Source organism: Lithobates pipiens, unplaced genomic scaffold (genome assembly GCF_037356315.1).
Source record: "Lithobates pipiens isolate NorthernLeopardFrog02 unplaced genomic scaffold, aLitPip1_a1.2 Scaffold_23, whole genome shotgun sequence".
NCBI classification, from domain to species: Eukaryota; Metazoa; Chordata; class Amphibia; order Anura; family Ranidae; genus Lithobates; species Lithobates pipiens.
Genome location: NW_027507785.1, coordinates 304,092,083 through 304,119,817, shown reverse-complemented (window position 1 = coordinate 304,119,817; position 27,735 = coordinate 304,092,083). Strand labels below are relative to the sequence as shown.

At 45.8% G+C, this 27,735-nt stretch overlaps 1 protein-coding gene and 1 pseudogene across 1 annotated transcript; both read left to right on the top strand.

Moving 5' to 3' along the window:
- Positions 1-125: 125 nt before the first annotated feature.
- FPGT (fucose-1-phosphate guanylyltransferase) lies at positions 126-27,735 on the top strand. The gene is made up of 4 exons (XM_077450451.1): positions 126-258; positions 11,430-11,597; positions 20,951-21,043; positions 25,739-27,735. The coding sequence occupies exons 1-4, from the start codon at positions 192-194 to the stop codon at positions 27,175-27,177; spliced, it is 1,767 nt and encodes a 588-aa protein (XP_077306577.1). The 5' UTR covers positions 126-191; the 3' UTR covers positions 27,178-27,735.
- Positions 21,790-21,908, top strand: LOC143928955 (5S ribosomal RNA; annotated as a pseudogene).

The window sequence follows — 27,735 nt, the reverse complement described above, 5'->3', positions numbered from 1 at the left end:
CCCTGTCCTCTGACGAACAGACAAAGCCTCGGCATGCAAGTGGTTAATTCTCCTCGCCTGTGCTCGCTAGCAACGGCTCTGCGCTCGGCTTGTTGTGCCTGAAACCGGCGCATGCGCAGTTGCAGCAGCGAGGTGTAGGTCGACGACGTGTGTGACGTGACGCATTCTTGTCAGAACTGACAGAAAAGAACATGGGTGATCAGGCGCAGTTACAGAGGGAGACTCGCCGCAGGCTGGCCCAGTACAGCTCTCTGAGAGGTACACAGGGAGTATATACAGGGGAGGGGGGATGTATATACTCCAATAATGACGTGTACAGTGCTGACATTTCCTGGAGGATCGTCCTGTGTACTCGCCTCTGTACCGGTCTGCAGGCGGGAAAGTCAAGACAATACCTGCAGGAGCCGGTCAAGAGTCTCCCGATCTGTGTAACTCTCCATACAATCTGATTGTACAATCACCATGCACAGTACAATCACTATACACGGTACTATCGGATTGTACACTCACTATACACAGTACAATCACCATACACGGTACTATCTGATTGTACACTCACTATATAATCACAATACACGGTACTATCGGATTGTACACTTATTATACACAGTAAAATCACCATACACGGTACTATCTGATTGTACAATCACTATACACAGTACAATCACCATACATGGTACTATCACTATACACAGTACAATCACCATACATGGTACTATCACTATACACAGTACAATCACCATACATGGTACTATCACTATACACAGTACAATCACCATACACGGTACTATCCGACTTTCGGTTTACCAAAGCGGTGCGATCAGAGCCCCTCCCTCATCTCTCCAATCAGTCTGTATACAATGCGGCCGCTCCTTGCATTACATATGGAGGAAATCAGCGGGGACGGCTCCAAGCATACCTCCGGCTTTAGAAAGGAATTAGGCGGATCTCGGTACACATAGACGGAGTCGGGGATTGGAGTAAAATGAACGGTTTAAGAAAACGACTCAAAGCAATTGTACATAAAAAAAAATAAAAAAACAGTTAAATAACTGTACCTGGTGAATAGAAATGGATGTGAAGGAAGAGGGGACCCCACTGGTTGTACGCCGAGCTGAGATTATGTCTTGACGTGTTTCCTCTACATCAGGGATATGCAATTAGCGGACCTCCAGCTGTTGCAGAACTACAAGTCCCATGAGGCATAGCAAGACTCTGACAGCCACAAGCATGACACCCAGAGGCAGAGGCATGATGGGACTTGTAGTTTTGCAATAGCTGGAGGTCCGCTAATTGCAGATCCCTGCTCTACATGTTTCTTCTACGTGTTTTGTGACTAGTCGCTTCCTCAGGAGGACTCAATCATTCTCATCAATGGGGACCAGAGAAGCACAAAGAAGAACCTATTGAGGCCCCCGAAGGTGATTTCCCCCCCCCCCCCCCCCGTGGAGGCCACAGGAGACACTTGAGGGCGTGGATATTGTAATGTGTCCAGATAGTGTATGAACACCCGGGGGAGGGGTCACAGGCAAAGGGCTGATGACGTTTACTCCGTCAGTGGAAGGATAAGCATTCCCTTGAATAGAGGCTGTATTCAATATTCCAGATAGATCTAATCAGAGCCCCATGAGAAGCCTTGAGTCCTGAGTGCCCCCAGGTTACAACACCCAGCGGGCTGGTGCCTGCGGGCCCCCCCCCCCCCCCCAGTAGGCTGGTTCCTGGGGGGCAACATCCCCTAGTGGGCAGGTATCTGGAGGCCATGTCCCCTAATGAGCGGGTGCCTAGGGGCCATGTCCCCTAGTGGGCAGGGGGGCCACATCCCCTAATGAGCAGGTGTCTATGGGGCCATGTCCCCTAGTGGGCCGGGGGCTACGTCCTCTAGTGAGCAGGTGCCATGTCCCAAGTGGGTGGTGGTAGCCACGTCCCCTAGTGGGCAGGTGCCTAGGGGCCATGTTCCAAGTGGGCAGGGTTGGCCGCGTCCCCTAGTGGGCAGGTGCCTAGGGGCCATGTTCCAAGTGGGCGGGGTTGGCCGCGTCCCCTAGTGGGCAGGTGCCTAGGGGCCATGTTCCAAGTGGGCGGGGTTGGCCGCGTCCCCTAGTGGGCGGGTGCCTGGGGCCGTTTTCCCTAGTGCAGGGCCTTGGATGAGAATGATGTGGCCCCCAGCTGTCTGAAGCCCCCTTTAATACTCATATCATGTATCCCAGCCGGATTTGGGGTAATCTACAGAATCTGAATATATGCTGTGGGGGAGGGGGAGGCATTGCAGTGCCAACGATTCATCAGGGGGGTGGCTGTAAAATAAGATCCTGAAAAATAAGCCGACTCCTTATAATGGAACAAAGGAAGATCTTTGTGATTTAGGAGTAGGGATGAGCTCCGGCGTGTTCTCACAGCCCAATGCAGAGCCAGGAAGTCGGCATTGCACTAATCACAGGCAGTGAGACATTGTCCTGATGTGCGGCTGCAGTGATGGGCAAATGTCTCACTGCCTGTGATTAGAGCAGCGCTGACTTCCTGGCTCTGCATGTGGGCTGTGGGAACACGCCGGAGCTCATCCTTATTTAGGAGCACCGAACCCTAGGAAGATGTGCTCTAACCTAATGAGTGGTTTGCAGTCTTGGAGGCTGCTCGCCAGCAACTGGACCCCCAGAGGAGTTTACTAAAGTTTGGATGGGCGTGCCGCACCAGCGAAGTGCTTGTTCACATTAATGTGCCCGTCACTCCCCCTTCATGGCAGCTAAAAACTAGACAATAGGGGAAAATACAAAAAAAATACAAAAGTCTAGTTTTTAGCCCTGATGAAGGGGAGTGCTGAGCCCCCGAAACATGTTGGGTGTTGTTGGGTGGCGGCTCAGCACTGCCCCTTCATCAGGGCTAAAAACAAGACTTTTGTATAATAACTATATATATTCTCTATTGTCTAGTTTTTAACCCTGAAGAAAAGGGGGTTCGGTGCGCTCCTGTGTGCACAAGCCCTTGGCCGGTGTGGCGCCCCATATCCTTTCAAGCTTTAGCAATAAAGATGGCAGCATGGGACCAGGTCTTCAGTGCCAAATTATGAAGGATGTTGCTGGATTTGGTGTGTGAATATGTTTAATAAGAACAGTAAAAAAAAAAAAGATAATAGGGGGCTTAGAAAAAAATAATAAAGGGGGGGGGCGGGGTGTGAAGATCCCCTTTAACTTGTACAGTGGTGTGAAAAAGTGTTTGCCCCCTTCCTCATTTCCTGTTCCTTTGCATGTTTGTCACACTTAAGTGTTTCGGAACATCAAACCAATTTAAACAATAGTCAAGGACAACACAAGTAAACACAAAATGCAATTTGTAAATGAAGGTGTTTATTATTAAAGGTGAAAAAAATCCAAACCATCATGGCCCTGTGTGAAAAAGTGATTGCCCCCTAAACCTAATAACTGGTTGGGCCACCCTTAGCAGCAACAACTGCAACCAAGCGTTTGCGATAACGTGCAATGAGGCTTTTACAGCGTCCTGGAGGAATTTTGGCCCACTCCTCTTTGCAGAATTGTCCTAATTCAGTTACATTAGAGGGTTTTCGAGCATGAACGGCCTTTTTAAGGTCATACCACAACATCTCAATAGGATTCAGGTCAGGACTTTGGCTAGGCCACTCCAAAGTCTTCATTTTGTTTTTCTTCAGCCATTCGGTGGTGGACTTGCTGGTGTGTTTAGGATCATTGTCCTGCTGCAGAACCCAAGTTCGTTTCAGCTTGAGTACACGAACAGATGGTCGGACATTAGAGGTCGACCGATATGGGTTTTTCTCTGGCCGATGCCGATGCCGATATTTAGAAATCATGGCGGCCGATAGCCGATATATGATGCCGATTTTTTTGGGCCGATATGTTAGGCCGATTTTATTTTATTTATTTTTAATCCCCCTTGATCTAACACACCTTTCCCACTGGTTGCGTTTTAAGGCGCTTTTGGGCTAAAAATAGCGCCTGTAAAATGGCTCCCCTGCAGTCTGTGTGAAAGACAGAGTGCTTTCACACTGAGGCGATGCGCTGGCAGGATCTTTAAAAAAAGTCCTGCAAGCAGCACGTTTGGAGTGGTGTATACCGCTCCTCCACCACTCCTGCCCATTTATATGAAGGGCACCACTGCCGAAGCGCATGCAAAGCGATTTGGCAGTGGTGCTTCATGGGCGCATTTAACCTCTTCCTTGGCCGCTAGCTGGGTTATATGTGCCCCACTAGCAGCCAAATAGCACCACTAAAATGATGGTAAAGAGCCGCTAAAACTTGCGCTCCAGTGTGAAAGCGGCCTTCATACGTGATACAGAAAATTTCTTACACTTAAACATTTATTAAACAAAACAAACCTCCAATCAGTTTACTTGTATGTATGATTTAGATAAATTATATATATATATATATATATATATATATATATATATATATATATATATATATAAAATAAAAACAGGTAGTCAAAACTTTTGGACAAAAAAAAAAAAAAAATGGGCTAACTTTACTGTTTTTATTTTATTTTTATTTTTTAAATGGTGTATTTTTTTCCCAAAAAATGCATTTGAAAGACCTCTGTGCAAATGCCGTGTGACATAAAATATTGCAACAACCGCTATTTTATTCCCTAGGATCTCTGCTAAAAAAATATATATCATTTTTGGGGGGTCTAAGTGATTTTCTGGCAGAAAATACAGGATTTTTACTTGTAAGCAACAAGTGTCAGAAAAGATTTAGTCTTTAAATGGTTAAACTGAGAACTTCTACACACAGAGATGACTTCATTCATTCAAGTGTAAACATTGTATCATTTAGTTCTTTTCTTGGCAGCCTGCCCAGAGTGGAGGAATGTGTTGCTATGACGACTCAGTCAACTTAGACTGACTTCTTATAGAAGTCATTTCAAAGTCCCTGTAGTTCTAAATCGGCTTTTTATCAGCACAAATCGGCCGATGCCGATTATTTAAAAAACTGCAAATATCGGCCGATATATCGGCCGGCCGATATATCGGTCGACCTCTATCGGACATTCTCCTTCAGGATCTCTTGGTAGACAGCAGAATTCATAGTTCCTTTTATCACGGCAAGTCTTCCAGGTCCTGAAGCAGCAAAACAGCCCCAGACCATCACACTACCACCACCATATTTTACTGTTGGTATAATGTTCTTTTTATGAAATGCAGTGTTCCTTCTACGCCAGATATACTTGGACACACACCTTCCAAAGAGTTCCACTTTTGTCTCATCGGTCCACAGAATGTTGTCCCAAAAGTCTTGGGGATCATCAAGATGTGTTGTGGAGAAATTGAGACGAGCTTTGATGTTCTTTTTGCTCAGCAGTGGTTTTCTCCTTGGAACTCTGCCATGCAGGCCATTTTTGCCCAGTCTTTTCCTGATGGTGGAGGCATGAACGCTGACCTTAACTGAGGCAAGTGAGGCCTGCAGTTCCTTGGACGTTGTTGTGGGGTCTTTTGTGACCTCTTGGATGAGTCGTCGCTGCGCTCTTGGGGTAATTTTGGGCGGCCGGCCACTCCTGGGAAGGTTCACCACTGTTCCATGTCTTCGCCATTTGTGGATAATGGCTCTCACTGTGGTTCGCTGGATTCCCAAAGCTTTGGAAATGGCTTTATAACCCTTTCCAGACTGATAGATCTCAATTACTTTCTTTCTCAATTGTTCCTGAATTTCTTTGGGTCTCGGCATGATGTGTAGCTTTTAGGCTGGGTTCACACCGCTGCGGGGGGAGATCCGGATGTGATTCGCACAGCAAATCACATCCGATCTCCGTAGCGCTGCGAGTTCAGCCATACAGATAGTATGGCTGAACTCGCAGCGCTCCCGCAGCAAACTCGCACGGGACCCTTTTTTGGGTCCGCAACAGAATCGGATCGCATGGGGGTTCACACCATGCGATCCGATTCCTGTGCGAGTCAGCAGATCGCACTGCGATATGCCGACGGATCTGGGGGTGTCATTAACATAACATTGACACTCCGAGCCGTCCGCATAGGGCAGTGTGAACTGCCGGCGGGAGGTGAGCGATGCGGGAAAACGCCGCGGATTTGCGGCGTTCCCGCATCGCTATAGTGTGAACCCGGCCTAAAGGATCTTCTGGTGGACCTTACTGTGTCAAGCAGCTCCTATTTAAGTGATGCCTTGATTGTGAACAGGTGTGGCAATAATCAGGCCTGGGTGTGGCTAGAGAAATTGAACTCAGGTGTGGACAACCACAGTTATAGTATGTTTTAACAAGGGGGGGCAATCACTTTTTCACACAGGGCCATGATGGTTTGGATTTTTTTTCACCTTTAATAATAAACACCTTCATTTACAAATTGCATTTTGTGTTTATTTGTGTTGTCCTTGACTATTGTTTAAATTGGTTTGATGTTCCGAAACACTAAAGTGTGACAAACATACAAAGGAACAGGAAATGAGGAAGGGGGCAAACACTTTTTCACACCACTGTATATGCAGCAGTGCAGTGATGGGCCTTAACACCAGGTCACCACATACACTATATCAGGGATATGCAATTAGCGGCCGTCCAGCTGTTGCAGAACTACAAGTCCCATGAGGCATAGCAAGACCCTTGACAGCCACAAGCATGACACCCAGCGGCAGAGGCATGATGGGACTTGTAGTTTTGCAACAGTTGGACATCTGCTAATTGCATATCCCTGCACTTTATTGTCAAAAGTATTGGAACACCTACCTTTACACACACATGAACTTTAATGGCATCCCAGTCTTAGTCCGTAGGGTTCAATATTGAGTTGGTCCACCCTTTGCAGCTATAACAGCTTCAACTCTTCTGGGAAGGCTGTCCACAAGGTTTAGGAGTGTGTCTATGGGAATGTTTGACCGTTCTTCCAGAAGCGCATTTGTGAAGTCAGGCAATGATGTTGGACGAGAAGGCCTGGCTTGCAGCCTCCACTCTAATTTATCCCAAAGATGTTCTATCGGGTTGAGGTCAGGATTCTGTGCAGGCCAGTCAAGTTCCTCCATGCCAAACTCACTCATCCATGTCTTTATGGACCTTGCTTTGTGCACTGGTGCGCAGTCATGTTGGAACAGGAAGGGGCCATCCCCAAACTGTTCCCACCAAGTGGGGAGCATGAAATTGTCCAAAATGTCTTGGTATGCTGACACCTTAAGAGTTCCAAGAGTGCCAAGCCCAACCCCTGAAGAACAACCCCACGCCATAATCCCCCGCCCCCTCCACCAAATGATTTGGACCAATGCACAAAGCAATGATTTGGACCAATGCACAATCCATAAAGACATGGGGGAATAACTTGACTGGCCTGCACAGAGTCCTGGCCTTAACCTGATAAGACACCTTTGGGATGAATTAAAGCGGAGTCTGGCTGGGCCTTCTCATCCATCATCAGTGCCTGACCCCACAAAGGCTCTTCTGGAAGAATGGTCAAACATTCCCATAGACACACTCCTAAACCTTGTGGACAGCCTTCCCAGAAGAGATGAAGCTGTTATAGCTGCAAAGGATGGCCAACTCAATATGGAACCCTACGGAATAAAGCCTCATACACACGATAGGACTTTGTACAAACTTTCCCTTGGATTTTTGTACAAAGGGCGTCGGCCGAGAACTTGTATTGCATACACACAGCAGGACTTTTTCAGCCAACTTTCACCAAATCATGTGCTTTTTCTGCTCTTTACCGCCACCTTTGGTCAACTTCTGTATTGTTGTCTGATCTTTTGCATTGGTTCTGAGCATTCCTGTTTGTACTTTGTACAAAAGTCCTATGGTTTTCTGTACACACGATCGGACTTTGCTCCGTCGGACTTTTGTTGCCAGAAAGTTTGTCCGTTCGCACAGCCAACAAAAGTCAGATGAAAACCAAAAAAAGTTTGTCCGATGGAGCGTACACACGGTCGGATGTTGCTCCAAAACAGCTAATTTGCAAGTTTGTTGTCAAAAAGTCTGATCGTGTGTATGGATGGGCCTTAAGGGTTCCTTTTTTTTTTTTTTTTGTAAATGTCACTTCCAGGACAGATTTCCGGAATCGCCGACCGTCATTAAATCCTCTTCTCTATCATCCGATCTCCATGACAAATCACAAGTTGCCGCTCAGCTTCCATCTCCAGTAATATTTGCTGAAGAAGCAAAAATCTGACGAAGTGGCCCCCATCTCCCCCCCCCAGACTTGTCAGGCGATCTTCAGACGGGGAAAAAAAAAGAAAAGCGTGTTCTTTTAATTGACTAAAGCAGCTGTCACTGAATATTTCAATGCGCGGAGATGAAACTTAATTACGACCTATTCTTTGCGATGTTCCTGGCGCGGCGTACATGCGAGTGTAATTGCTGAAGGGGGGACATGACAGGTACTCATTTGTTATGCACGGTGCGTGTCTTTCTCTATTGAGAAGGATCCGTAGTTAAAGTGGGAGTCCACCGGGACTCCGTGTTTTTTTTTTTTTTTAAAAGCCAGCAGCTACAAATACTGCAGCTGCTGACTTTTAAATAGTGACACTTACCTGTCCAGCGCGCCCACGATGTCGGCACCCGAAGCCGATCGCTCGCTCGTCTGTCGGGTCCTGCCGCCGCCATCTTGGGTATGGGAATCAGGAAATGGAGCCTTTCGGCTTCATTTCCCGGTTCCCTACTGCGCATGCGCGAGCCGCGCGGCGCAATCCGGACGGTCCCCGCTGCCTCTGGGAGCTGTGTGTTTCCCAGCAGGCAGCGGGGCACTTGCTGAAGGGGGCGGGCGCTTGCGGAAAGGGGCGTAACGTACGCCCCTTTCCGCAGAGAGCTAGCCCGGAAGTGGGTGCAGTTACCTGTGCCGATTGTGGCGCCGGAGGGGGGGATTCCGATGAGCGGAGGTCCATTTTAGGGTGGACCTCCGCTTTAACCCCTTGCCATCCGGGTGCTGTTGCTAAAAAAAAAACATTGCCCTACCGCCGCCCCCCGTATATCTGCCAATTAGTTCTGTAACTGACAGCTCGGCTTGCAGGGAAGTCTGCTGCAGCCAATCAGAGCCTCTGCTGCAGCTGAGGTCATCAGGGACTTTTGTTTGGGGTCACTGATTGGTTTAGGGTTCGTGTCCATGATAGGGATGTTGCTGAGTTATCTTGTAAAAGCCCAAATCTTGACGCCAGGGAGGTGGAGGCGGAGCTCCTGAGCATGTGATCACCGATTGTCACATGACTGGGAGCCCATCCAACCAGAAACGGTGAGAGCTCAGTCAGTGTGCTGGGAGCCCCATGAATGCACATACATCATAGTGTTAAAAGTATTGGGACACCTGCCTTTACACACACATGAACTTTAATGGCATCCCAGTCTTATGGCCCCGTACACGTGATCCGAAGATAATGCGACTTTTTCCGCCTAATAGTCGCAAGTAGAAATTGAATAGGTTACTAGAGTCGCAAAGATTCTCGTATGACAGAAAAAGAATCGGAAGTGATGTCACGTGTTGTAATGTATTTGTATTTTCGGACAATAGCTGCATGCACTAAACGAAAATCCTGCGATCTGGTATCGTACGAGGAAAATTTTCCTGTTTGTCCAATCGAATAACAATCGGATGATTTGTCATGATCGGTTCTCGAAGCTATGTACTAACGATCTGATTATCGCACAATCGTATCCAAAGCGGTATTTTTCATCTGATTTTCGGATCGTGTGTGCGGGCCCACTAGTCCGCAGGGTTCAATATTGAATTGGCCCATCCTAGTTGCATATCCCTGCACTATATTGTCAAAAGTATTGGGACACTTGCCTTTACACGCACACAAACTTTAATGGCATCCCAGTCTTAAGGTCCATACACACAATTGGATTTTTTTTTAACAACAAACATGCAAATTAGCTGTTTTGGAGCAACATCCGACCGTGTGTACGCTCAATCAGACAAACTTTTTTGGTTTTCATTGGACTTTTGTTGGCTGTGCGAACGGACAAACTTTCTGGCAACAAAAGTCAGATGGAGCAAAGTCTGATCGTGTGTACAGAAAACCATAGGACTTTTGTACAAAGTACAAACAGGCATGCTCAGAACCAATGCAAAAGATCAGACAACAATACAGAAGTTGACCAAATGTGGCGATAAAGAGCAGAAAAAGCACATGATTTGGTGAAAGTTGGCTGAAAAAGTCCTGCTGTGTGTATGAAATACAAGTTCTCGGCCGACGTCCTTTGTACAAAAATCCACAGAAAAGTTTCTAGAAAGTCCGATCGTGTGTATGAGGCTTTACAATCACTTTAAGCCTAAAATATTCTTAAGCATTTTTTTTTTCTTTTAAGAATATTTTAGACTTAAAGTGATTGTAAGGGTTCGTATTTTTTATTATTATTTTGTTTTTTTAAATAACAAACATAACGAACCCTTAAGGCCCGTACACACTATCGGACTTTTTGAGAAAAAAAATGCAAATTAGCTGTTTTGGAGCAACATCTGACCGTGTGTACGCTCCATCGGACAAACATTTTCGGTTTTCATCGGACTTTTGTTGGCTGTGCGAACGGACAAACTTTCTGGCAACAAAAGTCCGATGGAGAAAAGTCCGTTTGTATGTACACAAAACCATAGGACTTTTGTACAAAGTACAAACACGCATGCTCAGAACTAGAGCTGCCACGACGAGTCGACGTAATCGATTACGTCGACTACAAAAATACGTTGACGTGCATGCAGGGCGTCGATGCGTCACAGTGCTTAGTATCTACCGCTGTCCTCCGTGCCGCCGTCCCCCTCTCTTCTCCCCCTCCGTGTCGCCATCCCCCTCTCTTCTCCCCCTCCGTGCCGCCGCCCCCTCTCTTCTCCCCCTCCGTGCCGCCGCCCCCCTCTCTTCTCCCCCTCCGTCCTGCCACCCCCTCTCTTCGTCCCTTTACCGCTGACGCCACTCCAGTGTGAAAGGGGCCTTAAGCTTGTCTGAGAGGTCAGAAAAAAAGGGGGCAGAGAGCTGAATTTACACACTGCAGAGTTCAGTGAGGAGAGTTCTGAGAGCTGATTGGAAGGGAGGGAAGGGACACTCCTTCCCTCTTTCCCCCTACCCCTTTCCCCTTTCCTCTTTCCCTCTTCCAAACAGCACACAGGAACAGAGCTGAGGCTGTCAATCACAGGCTGCATTCTCTTGATGTCAGGAAAACTTGTCAGAAGTGCTGATAGCAGAGGAATGAAGCAGCAGACAGAAATGACAATTAGAGCCTTGGAATGAGACCAGCACACACTGTAGAGGGATGGATATGCTTTGCTTGTATTTCATGTCTGAGGTTTACTACGACTTTAATGAAATATTTTATACAAGTCACATTGCACGATATGAAGGATCACTTTATAAACTCGCCAAAATTAACAGGATTACAGTAAAATAGATTTAACAACCATTTCTCGTTCCCCCGCTATCTTAAGCCCCACCGCGCCTCCCCCCTCCATTGCGAATAACATTTCTGTTTTCTAATGTCTACAGGTAGAGAAGCGCAGCCTGGGGAATTCTGGGATGTGATTGTCATTACAGCGGCCGACAAACAACAAGAGAGCGCCTATCAGCAGCAGATTGCTGATAAACTAGCCAGAAAAGAACTTCCTCTCGGAGTTCGTTATCACGTTTTCTCTGATCCGCCGGGACCCAAAATAGGTGAGCTCTTCAGCTATTTTTATAATTGGAAGTCTTAAGCCTGAGCGCAGTGTGCACAAGAGCCGAGATTCCATCTGTGGGGGCTTTGTGTCTGCCGCCTTACACCCAGCTCGCCAATTAGCGTGTGATCCCAGCCTATAAATATCCCACCCTCCCCGAGCCTTATTGTTCGTTAGAGAGAAACAAACCGGCGTCCCCTCCATGACACTCATCTCCCCCCCCCAAATCACTGCTCTGTGTACTGTCACTTAATGAACTGTCACCGGGTCTCCTGGATGTATCAACAGGTCAGGTGCGGTGTGTGTTCTTCCCTGACGTACCCCGCACACAACAATAAAGGAGCTTAGCCTGTCACCACCACTGCCAAGTACTGTGTGTGCTTATAGCCTTTACCAAGTACAGCGCATCCAGAAAGTATTCACAGCTCTTCACTTTTTCCACATTTTGTTATGTTACAGCTTTATTACAAAATTGATTCAATTCATTATTTTCCTCAAAATTCTACAAACCATACCCCATACCGACAACGTGAAAGAAGTTTGTTTGAAATCTTCGCAACTTTATTGAAAATAAAAAATGAAAAAAAATCCCATGTACATAAGTATTCGCAGCCTTTGCCATGACCCCAAAATTTAGCTCAGGTGCATTCTGTTTCCACTGATCATCCTTGAGATGTTTCTACAACTTGATTGGAGTCCACCTTTAAATTCAATTGATTGGACATGATTTGGAAAGGCGCACACACCAGTTAAAGTGGTTGTAAACCCTTACAAACCACTTTGACCTACAGGTAAGCCTAGATTAAGGCTTACCTGTAGGTCCAAGAAATATCTCCCAAACCTATACGGTTTAGGAGATATTTGCCTGAAGACGGGCACCGCTGTCTATGGCGCATGCGTCGTAGACAGCGGCGCGCAGGAGCACTGAGCGTGGCATCCTCGATAACGAAGATGCCGTGCAATGCCGCGTGTCTCGGCTCCCATGTGCATGCGCGGGAGTGACGTAATCGCGGGTTCGCCGAATGACAGCGGCGGAGCTGCGAGACCCACCGAGAAGATGGATGCGCCGGACTACAGGGGACAGCGGTGACTTCGCTGGCTCCTGTGTCAGGTAAGTGACACATAGTGTACTACTATGCGATGCATAGTAGTCCATTATGCTTTGCCTTTGCAGGGAATGAAAGAGGAAGTAAACTCATCAGGGTTCACTTCCTCTTTAACAGTGCATGTCGGAGCACAAACCAAGCCATGAAGTCCAAAGAATTGTCTGTAGACCTCCGAGACAGGATTGTATGGAGGCACAGATCTGGGGAAATGTACAGAAACATTTTTGCAGCATTGACGGTCCCAATGAGCTCAGTGGCCTCCATCATCCGGAAATGGAAGACGTTTGAACTCACCAGGACTCTTCCTAGAGCGGGCCACCCGGCCAAACTGAGCGATTGGAGGAGAAGGGTCTAAGGCTGGCCATACATGGTCGAATTTTTAAATAATTTTCTTTTGAAAATCAGAAAATGTGTGCGTTTTATGATCCAATGGTGCCATCAATGATTTAGAAATTCGGCCAACCAGACCTTCAATTTCACCTCATGTTGCTACAGAAATTTTACATTTGTTACCTAGTCCTTTAATAAAACTCCCTTTTTATTTATCCGAAGTACATTTGTTGCTGTCCAGTGCTTCAATTAAAGTCCCAATTTTTCCCTGGTGTTTTTTACACTCTCCCCTTTTATTGCTACAGAAAATAATTTTTCGTGGCCGGGAATCTTCTTTTCTTTTCTGGGAATTTTCTTTTCTTGCACATGCGCATTTCTTTTTCAGTTGTATTTCTCGCACAATTCTCCCATCATTGATTTGGTTCATTTTTCCAAAAATTTCCAACGGGTCCGATTACTCAAATTTGATTGCCGAACGAAAATCGGCTGTTTCTGCAGCCTACTAATGGAGCGGAATACGAATGAAAATTCTTAGATAAGGTTTTCTAAAGAAAATTCTTTCGAAATTCGACCCATATATGGCCTGCCTAATACCAGCCATACACGGTCCGAATTTCGAAAGAATTTTCTTTCGAAAATCTTCTCTAAGAATTTTCGTACGGCAACAGCTGATTTTCGTGCGGCAATCAAATTTGAGGAATCGGACATGTTGGAAATTTTTTGAAAAACAAACGTTTTTCTAATCAATGATGGGAGAATCGTGCGAGAAATGTAAAAAGAAATGAAAATTTACGGAGAGAAAAGAAGATTCCCGGCCAAGAAAATTATTTTCTGCAGCAACATGAGGTGACATTGAAGGCTTGGTTGGCTGAATTTTGAAAATCACAAAAAAAAAAAAACTTTCTGATTTTGACAAGAAAATTTGTTCTAAATTTGACCGTGTATGGCCTGCATTAGCCACGGAGGTGAGCAAGAACCCAATGATTAGGTTTGACAGAGAACCAGTGTTTCTCTGTGGAGAACCTTCCAGAACAACCATCTCTTTAGCACGCCACCAATCAGGCCTGTATTGTAGGGTGGCCAGATGGAAGCCACTTCTCAGTAAAAAGGCACATGACAGCCCATCTGGAGGTTGCCAAAGGGCACCTGAAGGATTCTCTGACCATGAGAAACAAAATTCTCTGGTCTGATGAAACAAAGATTGATCTATTTGGCCTGAATGGCAAGTGTCATGTCTGAAGGAAACCAGGCACCGCTCATCACTTGGCCAAAACTATCCCTACAATGAAGCATGGTGGTGGTAGCATCATGCTGTGGGGATTTTATTCAGTGGCAGGAACTGGGAGACTAGTCAGGATTGAGGGAAAGATAAATGCAGCAATGTACAGAGACATCCTTGATGAAAATCTTCTCCATAGCGCTCTGGACCTCAGACTGGGTTGAAGCTTCATCTTCCAACAGGACAACGACCCTAAGCACACAGCTAAGATAACAAAGGAGTGGCTACAGTACAACTCTGTGAATGTCTTTGAGTGGCCCAGCCAGATCCCAAACTTGAACCCGATTGAACATCTCTGGAGAGATGTGAAAATGGCTGTGCACCGATGTACCCCATCCAACCTGATGGAGCTTAAGAGATCCTGCAAAGAAGAATGAGAGAAACTGCCCAGAAATAGGTGTGCCAAGATTGTAGCATCATACTCCAAAAGACTTGAGGCTGTAATTGGTGCCAAAGGTGCTTCAACAAAGTATTGAGCAAAGACTATGAATATTTATGTACATGGGATTTATTTATTTATTTTAAATGAATTTGCAGAGATTTCAAAAAAATTATTTAACGTTGTCATTATGGGGTATAGGTTTGTAGAATTTTGAGGAAAATAATCAATTTAAAGTGGAGGGCCACCCTGAAAAAAAAATACATAAAAAATTAGAAAAAAATCTGAAAAAAAAACCTAACTTTTTAACTTACCAGAAATGGCTGTTGCTAGGCACATCATCCTAATCTGCCTCTTCCTCCTCTGTGGAGATCTTCTGGTCTTCTCTCCTCTGTGCGGCGTCTTCTGGGTAATGGGTCGCGCTGTGTTCTGGGAACTGTGTGTCCCAGAACACAGCGTGCCCCATTCACAATGCGCTGCGTGACTCGCGCATGCGCAGTAGGAAACGGGCAGTGAAGCCGCAAGGCTCCGCTGCCTGTTTCCCTTAGCCAAAATGGCGGCGCCAGGACCCGAGACCGAGGGACGGGTCAGCCTCGGGCGGCCGACATCGCGGGCACCCTGGACAGGTAAGTGTGCTTATTAAAAGTCAGCAGCTACATTGTTTGCAGCTGCTGACTTTTAAAAAATTTTTTTTAAACCGGCCCTCCTCTTTATTCTATTTTGGAATAAAGCTGTAACATTAAAAAATGTGGAAAGAGTGAAGCTCTGTGAATACTTTCCGGATGCACTGTACATTTGTTCATATGACTATGTTTTTCTTGAATAATATAGATCAGGGGTATTGAATTAACATTGAAGGCCACCCAGTCAGTAAAGCTTTCTTCCAGCAGAGGCCTGTATCTCATGTTTGTGCCATGACTCCGATAAGATATATAGTATATATACAGTGGGTATAGAAAAGAATCACTCCCTTGTTAATCACATTTTGTTGCTTTTCATCCTGAAATAAAGACACTCACACTTTTTGTTTTATCCAGCTGTATTTATTAGTGCAACTTATCCAAGTGAAAGATATAACACCAACATGTCAGAAAAAAATAAATGAATAAATAAAAAACAGAATCACAGAGTTGGAAAAAGGATCACCCCCCTTATGTCAGTATCTTGTTGAACCACCTTTTGCTCTCATTACAGCCTATTGTCTGTTGGGATTTGTCTCTGCTAACTTTGCACATCTAGACTTTGCAATATTTGCCCACTTTTCTTTGCAGAACTGTTCAAGTTCAGTTATATTTGATGGTGACCACTTGTGGACTGCAGTTTTCAAGTCAATCCACAGATTTTCAATTGGGTTTAAGTCTGGGCTCGGACTAGTCACCTTTTTCTTTGGGTCATGGTAAACCACCTTCTCACTGACAACTTTCTGGCAGAGGGCAGCAGATCTTCCTCAAGAATTTGTTGGTATTTTGCCCCATTTCTTTTTCCCTTCTATCCTGAGAAGTGCTCCAGTCCCTGCTGCAGAGAAACACCCCCATTACAGGATATTAAAACCCCCCCATTACAGGATATTAAAACCCCCCCATTACAGGATATTACCACCCCCCATTACAGGATATTACCACCCCCCCATTACAAGATATTAAAACACCCCCATTACAGGATATTAAAACCCCCTCATTACAAGATATTAAAACCCCCTCATTACAGGATATTAAAACCCCCCATTACAGGATATTAAAACCCCCCCATTACAGGATATTAAAACCCCCCCATTACAGGATATTACCACCCCCCATTACAGGATATTACCACCCCCCCATTACAAGATATTAAAACACCCCCATTACAGGATATTAAAACCCCCTCATTACAAGATATTAAAACCCCCCCATTACAGGATATTAAAACCCCCTCATTACAAGATATTAAAACCCCCCCATTACAGGATATTAAAACCCCCCATTACAGGATATTACCACCCCCCATTACAGGATATTACCACCCCCCCATTACAAGATATTAAAACACCCCCATTACAGGATATTAAAACCCCCTCATTACAAGATATTAAAACCCCCTTATTACAGGATATTAAAACCCCCCCATTACAGGATATTAAAACCCCCCATTACAGGATATTACCCCCCATTACAGGATATTACCACCCCCCCATTACAGGATATTACCACCCCCCCATTACAGGATATTATCACTCCCCCCCTCATAACAGGATATTACCACCTCCCCCATTACGGGATAGTACCACCCCCCATAACGGGATATTGCCACCTCCTCCCCCCCCCCCCCCATAGTGGGATTTTGCCACCCCCATAACAGGATATTACCACCTCCATGCTTTACTCTAGGAATTGTGTTATTTGGATGGGGAGTTGTATTGGATTTCCACCAGACACATTGTTTGGTGTTGAGGCCAAATTCTTAAATTTTAGTCTCATCTGACCAGAACGCCCTTTTCCGTGTGGCCTGAGAACCTTCAAGGTGCATTTTAAGGTGGTCAGATGAGACTAAAATTGAATTATTTGGCCTCAACACTGTGCTGTCATTGCAATAAACCTTGGCAGTAGTTGAATGTCTCTGATGAGTGGCCTGTTATTTGGATGGTGGTCTACAGTGAAGCAAGAGCTTCCTTGGCACCTTGCTGATTGCAGGTAATCGAGGAGGATACAGACTGTCCTGTGAGCGGTGAAAAGGGTTGGGTTTGTATAACGGTACGTTTGCTATGCCCAAACCCAGTCACATGACAGGGTATCTCCACCACTTTCATCTTGTTCTGACACCAGCCAACCCAAGGAATGTGGGGGATTGAGACATGAGTGTCAATGGGACAAATGGGCCTTTTCCCAGAATGAGCAAAGTAACAGTTGGGTTGATTTACTAAAGTCAAAGAGGCTGTGCACTTTAAAAAGTGCAGTTGTTCCAGGACTTTGTAAATGAGGTAAAGCTTCGCTTTGAAAAAGAGTACCCAATCACATGCAAGGATAATAAAAAAAACAGCATTATTGGATGATGGAAGTCAGCAGAGCTTCTGTGCATTTACTAAGCACTGGAGCAACTGCTCTTGCAGAGTGCAACTTTGCAAAGTGCACAGTCTATTTGCCTTTAGTAAATCAGCCCCAGCGTCTCTATTTCAGAGTCAGTAAGTGACTATTATGACTAATATTCTTTGGGCAGCAGCGCGAGGACAGGGTCATTTAGCACCCAACGAAAAGGCCATGATGTGCCCCACTCCACAAGCTTTAAAAGTTGTAGCCCCCTTCTGCTGAATCGCCCTAAGCAGCCACCTCTTTTGCCTGCTCCTCAGCCTAGCCCTATTGGGGAATATATGTATTTTTTATATATATTCATTTCCCGCAATGGGTTAAGCGTATGTAACATATGGAATAAAAGGTATTCCTGTGTTTAAAAAAAAAAAAAAAGTGTTGCATAATTTCTGCTGTCAGCGTGCCAACAAAAAGCAACCAGGCTATCCCACATACCTATGAGAGCGTCTGAGTGACCAGTAACTGTATTATCCTATATTTGTGCATAGAGAGGTCCCAAACACCACACCTAGCAAAGCCCTTAGTAAACCGATTAACATTTTATTAAAATTTCGTTTTTATTTTGTGTGTGTGTGTTTTTTTTTTTTTTTTTTAATAATTTAGTTATAATTTAGTTTAGTTATGCCGCGTACACATAATTGGACTATGGGGTGGACTTAGTCCGGCGGACAATTCGCCCGCGTGTCTGCTCCAGCTGACTTTTTCTTCCCAAAAGTCCGGCGGACTTTGAAAGAAGTCTTGACTCAAGATTCTGCCCGTCTGTGTGCTAGTCCGCCGGACTTTTGAAATGAACGGACTTGCCCACACATGGAGTAAAGTCTGTTAATTTTGAATGTGACTCTAGGTACGACAGGACTAGCGAGGGAAGTCAATGTCGCCGCCTCCATTGGCGAGATTGACACCTCACGGGCCCAGTCGCCTGGTATGGATTTTAAGGGGAACCCCTACGCCAAAAAAACGGCATGGGGGTCCACCCAAAGTCCATACCAGACCCTTATCCGAGCACGCAGCCCGGCTGGTCAGGACTAGGTACCAGGCCTTGTGCCCTCAACATGGGGGGGTGCTCTGCGGCCCCCCCACCCCAAAGCATCTTGTCCCCATGTTGATGAGGACAAGGGCCTCTTCCCGACAACCTTGGCTGTTGGTTGTCGGGTCTGCGAGCTTCTCGGAATCTGGGAGCCCCCTTTAATAAGGGGGCCCCCAGATCCCTGCCCCCCACCCTCTGTGAATGAGTATGGGGTACATGGTACCCCTACCCATTCACCTGAGGGAAAAAGTGTTAATAAAAAAAAACCACAACACTGTCTTCTTCCGACTTTGGGGGTCTTCTCGCCGTGCTCCCCCTCTATCTTCTGCTCTTTTACCACTCTTTTACTAGCGGAGGAGCCCGGCTTTCTCCGTCGTCGTTGTCCAGGGGTCTTCTTCCGACTTCGGGGGTCTTGTCCTGCTCTTCGGTTCTGCTGGGCCTCCATTATCTTCTTCCAGCTCTTTGACTAACGTTGGCCCGGTCTTGTCGCTGTCGCCGCCTTCTTCTTTCTTTCTTCTTCCGATGTTGACACAACGCTCTCTCCGGTCGTAATGCCAGGGACACGTTGCACGGCGACTTATATAGGCATAAGGGGCGGGGTCACCAGGTGATATCACCTATATAAGTCACCACGCAACGTGTCCCTGGCATTACGGCCGGAGAGAGCGTTGTGTCAACATCAGAAGAAGAAGGCGGTGACAGCATAAAGACCGGGCCAACTCTAGTAAAAGAGCTGGAAGAAGATAGCGGAGGCCCGGCAGAAGAACCAAAGAGCGGGACAAGACCCCCGAAGTCGGAAGAATACCCCTGAAGTCAGAAGAAGACCCCCGGATGGCGACGACGAAGGAGAAAGCTGGGCTCCTCCGCTAGTAAAAGAGCAGAAGATAGCGGAGGAGCACGGCGAGAAGACCCCCAAAGTCGGAAGAAGACCCCTGGAGCTGTCTAATAAACTACTTTAAAATCCTGTGTTGTGTTTTTTTTTTTATTAACACTTTTTCCCTCAGGTGAATGGGTAGGAGTACTATGTACCCCATACTCATTCACATAGAGTGGGGGGCCGGGATCTGGGGGCTCCCGGATTCCGATAAGACCCCCACCGATGGAGGCGGCGACATTGACTTCCTTCGCTAGTCCCGTCTACCTGGAGTCACTTTCAAAATTAATGGACTTTACTCCGTGTGTGGGCAAGTCCGTTCATTTCAAAAGTCCAAAGTCCGGCGGACCTCTGCCAAGAGTCCGTGAGATTGTCCACCAGAAGATTCCGGTCGTGTGTGGGCAAGTCCGCTCGTTCGGAAAGTCCGGCGGACCTCCGCTGCAGTCTGTATAGTCTGATCGTGTGTACGCGGCATTATACTTACCTGCATTGTGTAATTGTTTTGTACAGGGCAGCCTGGGTTCTCCTCTTCTTGGGTCCCTTGTCAGCACTCCTGGCCCCTCCCTCCTGCCCCCACAGAAAGCAGCTTTATATAGGGACACTCAAGCCCCTCCCTTACCTCATTGGCTCACTGACTGACAACAGCGGGAGCCTATGGCCCCCATTGCTGTGTCTCAGCCAATCATGAAGGAGAGTCCCGGACAGCCGAGTCTCTCGTGCAACATCGCTGGATCGAGATGGGGCTCAGGTAAGTATTGGGGGGACTGCTGCACCCAGAAGGTTTTTTATCTTAATACATAGAATGTATATAAAAAAAAAAAATTAAAGCAGCCGCAGCCAGCTTCATCCAAACCACTCCGCCCATGGAGCATGATTAAGCTCACTGAGTGGGGTGAAACATGTTGAGGGAGTGGCTTTGGATAAAGCTGCCTGAGGCTGCTTTCACCTGTTTTACTAATGGCTTTGTCAGGTGTGCAGTGTTTGGGACCTCTCTCTATGCATAGCCACAGTATTTTAGGAGTTAGACGGACTCCTAGCCCAGCCAGCAGCCATTGCAGGAAGCATTGGATTGCCTTACAGCAGGAGCTTGAGCGGAGACCTCCATCCTACATTTGTGACCTGATTTTGAAGGGGGGTGGTTGACAAGCTCTAAGGCAGAGCAGCAGTTAAAGCCCATAAGGGAACGTGTATAATATAAGATTTACCTGTAGATGCCTTTACATCCCTCATTTTAATTTCTAGCATATTAAAGTTTAAACACTGTGCCAGATTGTAATTTTCCATTTTTTTTCTGCAGGGAATGGAGGATCCACATTGTATGCCCTGCACTGCCTGCATCAGCTGTACCCCAGTGAATTGGATTCTTTTACAGTCATGCTAATCCACGCTGGTATGTTTTGTACATTTACTGATCTGGATGTTTTTTTCTGATAATTTCCTCATTAAAAGAGTCAGGGAAATAATTAGCTAACACAGGATACATTTGGAGGTCAATACCTTATCTTAAACAATCTTGTTTTAACAAATTAAACGTAATCGATCCGATGTCTATTGAATGGGTCTTGCATTGGTTTTCAATTATCTGAACATCCTTGTCTGTCTCAGGAACTTTTTTGCTTGCCTGGTGGTGCGTGGCTCAGGCCTTTTAATAAGTGGTTCATTTTTAAACTTTAATGAGGCACACCAATGGAAGGAGAAAATGGGGCGTTTCAACTCCGTTTACTTGTTTACTTACTAGTGGATCTCGTATTTAACTTGGCGTTTTTATGCAGTGTAGCCGGTTGAGTCGCTTAACTTTCTCGGCAGCGTTTCTCAACATGGAATCTCTGAAACCTTGGGATTCCTCCTGAAGTTTCAGGGGGTTCCTTGAGCAACCCGTAATAGTTTGATTTTCTGCCAATACTGACACCCAATTTAATTTCTAACATGTCCCAATATACAGCTATAGCATTTAAAAAAAAAAACCTCCACCTTTTATCATTTAAAAATTGGCTCTAGTCAGTGACTTTGCCTAGACTGAGATGATGCCATTTCCTCGGTCTCTTTTCTTCCAGTGTTCAGCCTGACACTTTTTAACTTTGTAGCAAGTCATATAGTGGTTATAAATGGCACTTTATGGCTTGTACCTACAGGTAAGCCTATGGCCACATGACCCTGAAAGCACCCGATCTCGTCTGATCTCGGAGGCTAAGCAGGGTCAGGCCTGGTTAGTACCTGGATGGGAGACTGTCTGGGAATACAAGGTGCCGTAGGCTAAAAAGCTCACAATGAGGCTTCACTGTAGGTACAGTTTAGGAGATATTCACATTTTAGCGGCCGGTGAGGTCACTGGCGCATGTGCACTGTGCTGTGAATGGATGGCACACTCTAGTATTTCTTCCATTGAGAGCATTGTGCTGCAACTGTGACTCCCATGCGTGAGAGTGACGTCATCAAGCCCCGGCCAATCAAATGGCCGGAAAGCGTGAACCTGGGCGAAAGATAGGGTGAAAATGAAAGCAGTGACAGAGCACCACTGGAGGACTTTGTTTTAAAGGCTGTAGGTTTTAAGTTTATGCATTCTGTGCATGAAGGTAAAAAAACTTCAGTGTGCAGCCCCCCCTTCAGCCCCCCTAATATTTACCTAAACCAAATCTCGATATAACAATGTACACCAAACCTAAGGCTATCCCAGTTCTCCCTCCTGATTGGCTGAGATGCAATGGCTCCCGCTGCTGTCGATCACAGCCAGAGAGGCGGGAGCTGAGCCACACTCTGTGTCTTATGGATGTAGAGAGCCGTCTTCGGGAGTGAGCACTCACGAGTGCCCCCACAGCAAGCAGCTTGCTCTGAGGGAATTCCGGAAGGTAGAGGGGCCTAGAGGACCCATGGGGAAACAGAGAAGAGGAGGATCGGTGCATCATTGCACAGAGCCGGAAAGTATGACATATTTTGTTATTTTTTTCATAAAATTGTTTCCTTTACAATAACTTTAAAGTAAGTCTGTATGTTGTGCATATTAGTGCACTATGACTCAAACTGCTCAACGAGGGGCAATTTTTAGACTTTACTACCGCTTTTAGGTGAGAGGCTGCAGCAGGGGCTGATCTATGTCAGACATTAGAGAGCACAGACAAGAATTAGGCTCCATTCACACTTGTAGAACTCCAAAGTTGTGCCGAATTTGGAGTGCAGCGTTGATGCAACTTTGGGTGGGTGCGAATCTGGCTTTGATCGGTGATAATGGGCAACTTGAAGAGCCCTTCTTTGGACTGTATACAGCTTTTGATGTCTTTTATTACAGCAGTTTAACAAAAAACACGAATTCTCTGATTACAAAAAGGATCTGTAAAGAAAGGAGAACAAAACCAGAAAACCGTAAAATCCATCTTTGGCCTTATAACTGTTATGATCTATTGCATACGGTATATGCTCAATTGTGGTGGTGTCTACATAAAGAAATTCCTTTAGCTAGCAATCCCTCGTGTTTTTCTATGTTGCTTCTGATGAGCTGAGCCGTTCCAGGAGAGATCGTTGGTAAACTTTTGGAGAGTGTCCAATATCCTTGGGGAGATATCAAGCTTACCTTTTATCTTTATTGCAGTGAGTTCATCACCAAAGGGGTCCTCAAGAGGTGGATTGGTGACGGTATTCAGGAAAGGAACGTTTGCTGTTTTAAAATTCTGATGGGATACGGCACCATAGACTGATTTAAGGAGGAAGTAAACCCTGATGGGTTTACTTCCTCTTTGTCTCCCTGCAAAGGTAAAGCATAATGGACTACTATGCATCGTAGTCCATTATGTGTCACTTACCTGACACAAGAGTCAGCGATGTCACCGCCGTCCCCTGTAGTCCAGAGTGTCCATCTTCTTCCGGGTGTGCACGGGAGCTGCCACTTACGGCATATCACCGCTGGCAGCGGCATGCTGCTAACGGCGATAGTGCACCTGCGTGCCCCTGTCTACGGCACATGCGCCTTAGACAGCTGTGACTGTCTTTTAGTAAATATCTCCTAAACCGTGTAGGTTTAGGAGATATTTCTTGGACCTACAGGTAAGCCTTAATCTAGGCTTACCTGTAGGTCAAAGTGGTTTGTAAGGGTTTACAACCACTTTAAGGACTATTGCATGGATTTTGACGTAGCTCAGCTCTCATTTGTGCAATGTTTATAGACCACTGAATGCCTTACTATTGCACTGAATATTTCTAGATATTAGTCAGCACTGTGGTTTTTATCTTTGCATAATTTGCTTTTATATATATTTTGTATCTGTATAATAGCTGCTGTAGTGCACGATTCTAATTTTTGATTGCTGGGATTAGTCATACTTGTTGTGACGGATATTTTTTTATGATAATGGACAACTGTTGCATTTTATAACATTCAGGTTCGACTTTCATGCAACTTCTGAGGGTTAACATTGAAGTCTATGGCCCTCAAGCTGCATGAAAGTTTGACCAAAGTAGTGCAAGAACTACTTTGAAGTTGCTGCAACTTTAAGTCGCACATCTATGAATGGTTATCATTGGAAAACATGGGGACCGACTTGTCCTACAACTCGGATGACCAAACTTGCATGACAAGTCACATAAATATGAATGGAGCCTTAATGCCACATACACACGACTGGACTTTTTCGACGGACTAGGTCCGACAGTCTTCCCGAATGAACGGACTTGGCCACACACAATCACACCAAAGTCAGACGGATTCAAATGTGATGAGCACCGGATTAGAATATGGAAGTTCATAGCCAGTAGCCAATAGCTGCCCTAACGTCCGTTTTTGTCCGTCGGACTAGCACACACAGGAACGGATTTAAAACATGTTCTATTTATAAAGTCTGCCGGATTTTTGGAAAGTAAAGGTCTGATGGAGCCCACACACAATTGAATTGTCCGTCGGACCTTTGCTGCCAAAAAGTCTGGTCGTGTGTACACGGCATTACTCAGACACTGGGATATACATGATTGTGTTCAGTTGGCATTTCAATCGAGTGACCATGGATGATGCCCATATAAAGATGGCTCTGACTTTCTGTGGAGAAAAGCAGATAATAATCTTGAAAATACCCCCTAACACTTATACTTACTAACCTAAGAAAGATCTGTTTACTTACCTACTCCCAGGCTGCTCCAATCCGGTCACGTGATCACCCCTGTGTTAGCCAGCGCCAGCTGCAGGGGAGAGGAGAGAGCACTTGACAATGTCTGGAATGCCTGAGATCAGTGACATCGACCATAGGCTTACTATAGCCCAGCCTCTCCCCTGCTACCACTGTTAGCTGACATAGGGGAACCAGATCATGGGACTGGAGCGACCTGAAAGTAAGTATATGAATCTTCTTACACAGGCTAGTCAGAATGGGTGTTAGGAGGGGGAAGGGACAGTTTTAAGAGTATCTAGGTATATCCCGGAATCCTAAAGTGGTTCTAAAGGCTGCAGGCGTTTTATCTTAAAGCGGAGCTGCACCGAAAAAGGGAAGTTCTGCTTAGAGCATGTAGACCCTTCGTCCAGGTAAGGATATTACGGATGGTCCCCAAAATACAAAAGGCTTGACATAGTATTAAAATCCTTAAAAACTTTATTTAGGGTATAAAATATTGCACTTATAGCAAGAAGAACATGTATTTGCATTAGGAACAAAAGAAGCCGGCCGGCTAATCGCAGCTACCCATCCTTCTGGGATTCAAGAAGCACATCACTCCACCCTGCGTGTTTCGTCAAAAAATGTCTCCTGCTGCTGTCAATCACATACAGTGAGGAGGGAGAGGGGGCGTGTCTGAACCATACTCTGTGTGTCAATGTACATGCTGAGCTGGCTTGGGAGTGAGCACAGGCAACTTCCTTCTTAGAAAGCTGCTTGCTATGGGGGCGCTCAGCAGGTGGGGGAGGAGCCAAGATCACTGGCTGGGGCCTGAGAAGATGAGAAACAGGGCTGCCATTACAAGGAACAGGTAAGTAGAACATGTTTATTTTTAAAAACGTCTTTAAAAAAAAATATGGCTTTTCAATCACTTTACGATAAAATAATTGTCTGTTAGGTCTATTTGAGTTTACACTGCACTATTGGTCATCTATAATTTTGCATTTCTTCTTTAGGTGGCTACAGCCAGCGGTTGCCCCATGCCAGCGCCTTGGGGAAGATCTTCACAGCCTTGCCCTTCGGCGACCCCGTTTATCAAATGATTGATTTAAAACTGGCTATTTACATCGACTTCCCCTCCAACATGAAGCCAGGCGTCCTGGTAACTTGCGCCGATGACATAGAACTGTATTCGAGCCAGGAGACGGCGGTTAAATTCGATAGGCCTGGCATCACTGCTCTAGCTCACCCATCTACGCTGGCTATAGGCACCACCCACGGGGTGTTTGTGTTGGAAAAATCTGACTACGAATTTAGCGAGCTGCAAATTAGATCCTGCAAATCATACCTTCACAAGCCCTCCGTGGAGAAAATGCGCCAATCGGGTGCTGTTACCGTTTATCCAAGCCAGGACAAAAATGACCCCTGTTCTGAAATCGTCTATACCGACAGCCTGTTTTATATGGATCACCCGACTGCAAAACTTCTTCTCGCTTTCTTTCAAGAGTCAGGCGGCGTGCAGTGCGAGATCGACGCATACGGGGACTTTCTGCAGGCCTTGGGGCCCGACGCCACGCTAGACTACACAGAGAACACCGCCAACGTCTCGAAAATAGAATCACAACTGACTGATGTGCGGAGGAAAATCTACTTCCTATTGAGGGCAACGGGCTTCACCGTCGTCGTTTTGAACAATTCGAAATTCTATCACATCGGGACCTTGCAGGAATACTTACATCATTTTACTTCTGACGCCCAGCTCCGGGCAGAACTAGGATTACAGGCGAACGTTTTTAGCATCGTTCCGGATCAAGACAAAAGTGTGAATAAAGAGGCCTGTGTCATTCAAAGCGTATTAGACGCTCAGTGCCAGGTTTCACCTCACACGGTGATTGAATATTCCAGGCTGGGGCCCGGCGTCTCCATAGGGGAACGCTGTATCATCAGCGGCTCATGCATAAGCATTAGATCAGCCATACCCGACAAATCTTTTGTGAGTTCATTAAGCCTGGTGATTGATGGGCGGCTAATGTATGCGACAATCCTGTTTGGGACTGAGGACGACTTGAAACGGAGCGCGGCTTCGTTGTCGGATCTGAACGCACTTCAGATATTCGACAAGAGTCTTCTGCAGTGCTTGGAGCTCTGGGGCATTCCAGTTTCAGAAGAGCTTTTTTCTAGCGACCAAAAGAGTTTGTGGAGCACCCGTCTCTTCCCGGTGTATGAAACTTTGCAAGAGTCTGTCGAGGCTTCTCTGGCGATGCTGACAGCCGCGTACAGCCAGTCGCAAGTGCGTCGGGGAGATGCCGAGAGGCTGTCGATTGAAGAGATGCTGAAATGCAAGAATGTTGAAGAGATGTTGAACTTTAGAAATCTCCTTTATAAGGAAATCTGCTCTGAAAAAGAAAGAGAAAATGTAGATTTTCAGAGGGGTATGTTTGGAACATGTTTATAGCAGCAATATGTTTTTAAAGCTGAGTTCCACGAGTTTTTATGTGTATTAACCACTTAAGGACCAAGGGGGTTATTTACGAAAGGCAAATCCACTTTGTACTACAAGTGCAAATTACAAGTTTAAAGTGCACTTGAAATTGCACTGAAAGCGCACTTGGAAGTGCAGTCGCTGTAGATCTGAGGGGTAGATCTGAAATGAGGGGAAGCTCTGCTGATTTTATCATCCAATCATGTGCAAGCTAAAATGCTGTTTTCTATTTTCCTTGCATGTCCCCCTCAGATTTACAGCGACTGCACCTCCAAGTGCACTTTCAGTGCCATTTCGAGTGCACTTTGCACTTGTAGTGCAAAGTGGATTTGCCTTTTGTAAATAACCCCCCAAGCCTCTTTTTAGATGTTGTGTTTACAAGTTAAAAACAGGTTTTTTTGCTAGAAAATGACTTAGAACCCCCAAACGTTACATTTTTTTTTCTAACACCCTAGAGCAGTGATGGCGAACCTTGGCACCCCAGATGTTTTGGAACTACATTTCCCATGAATAAAATGGCGATCATTGCAA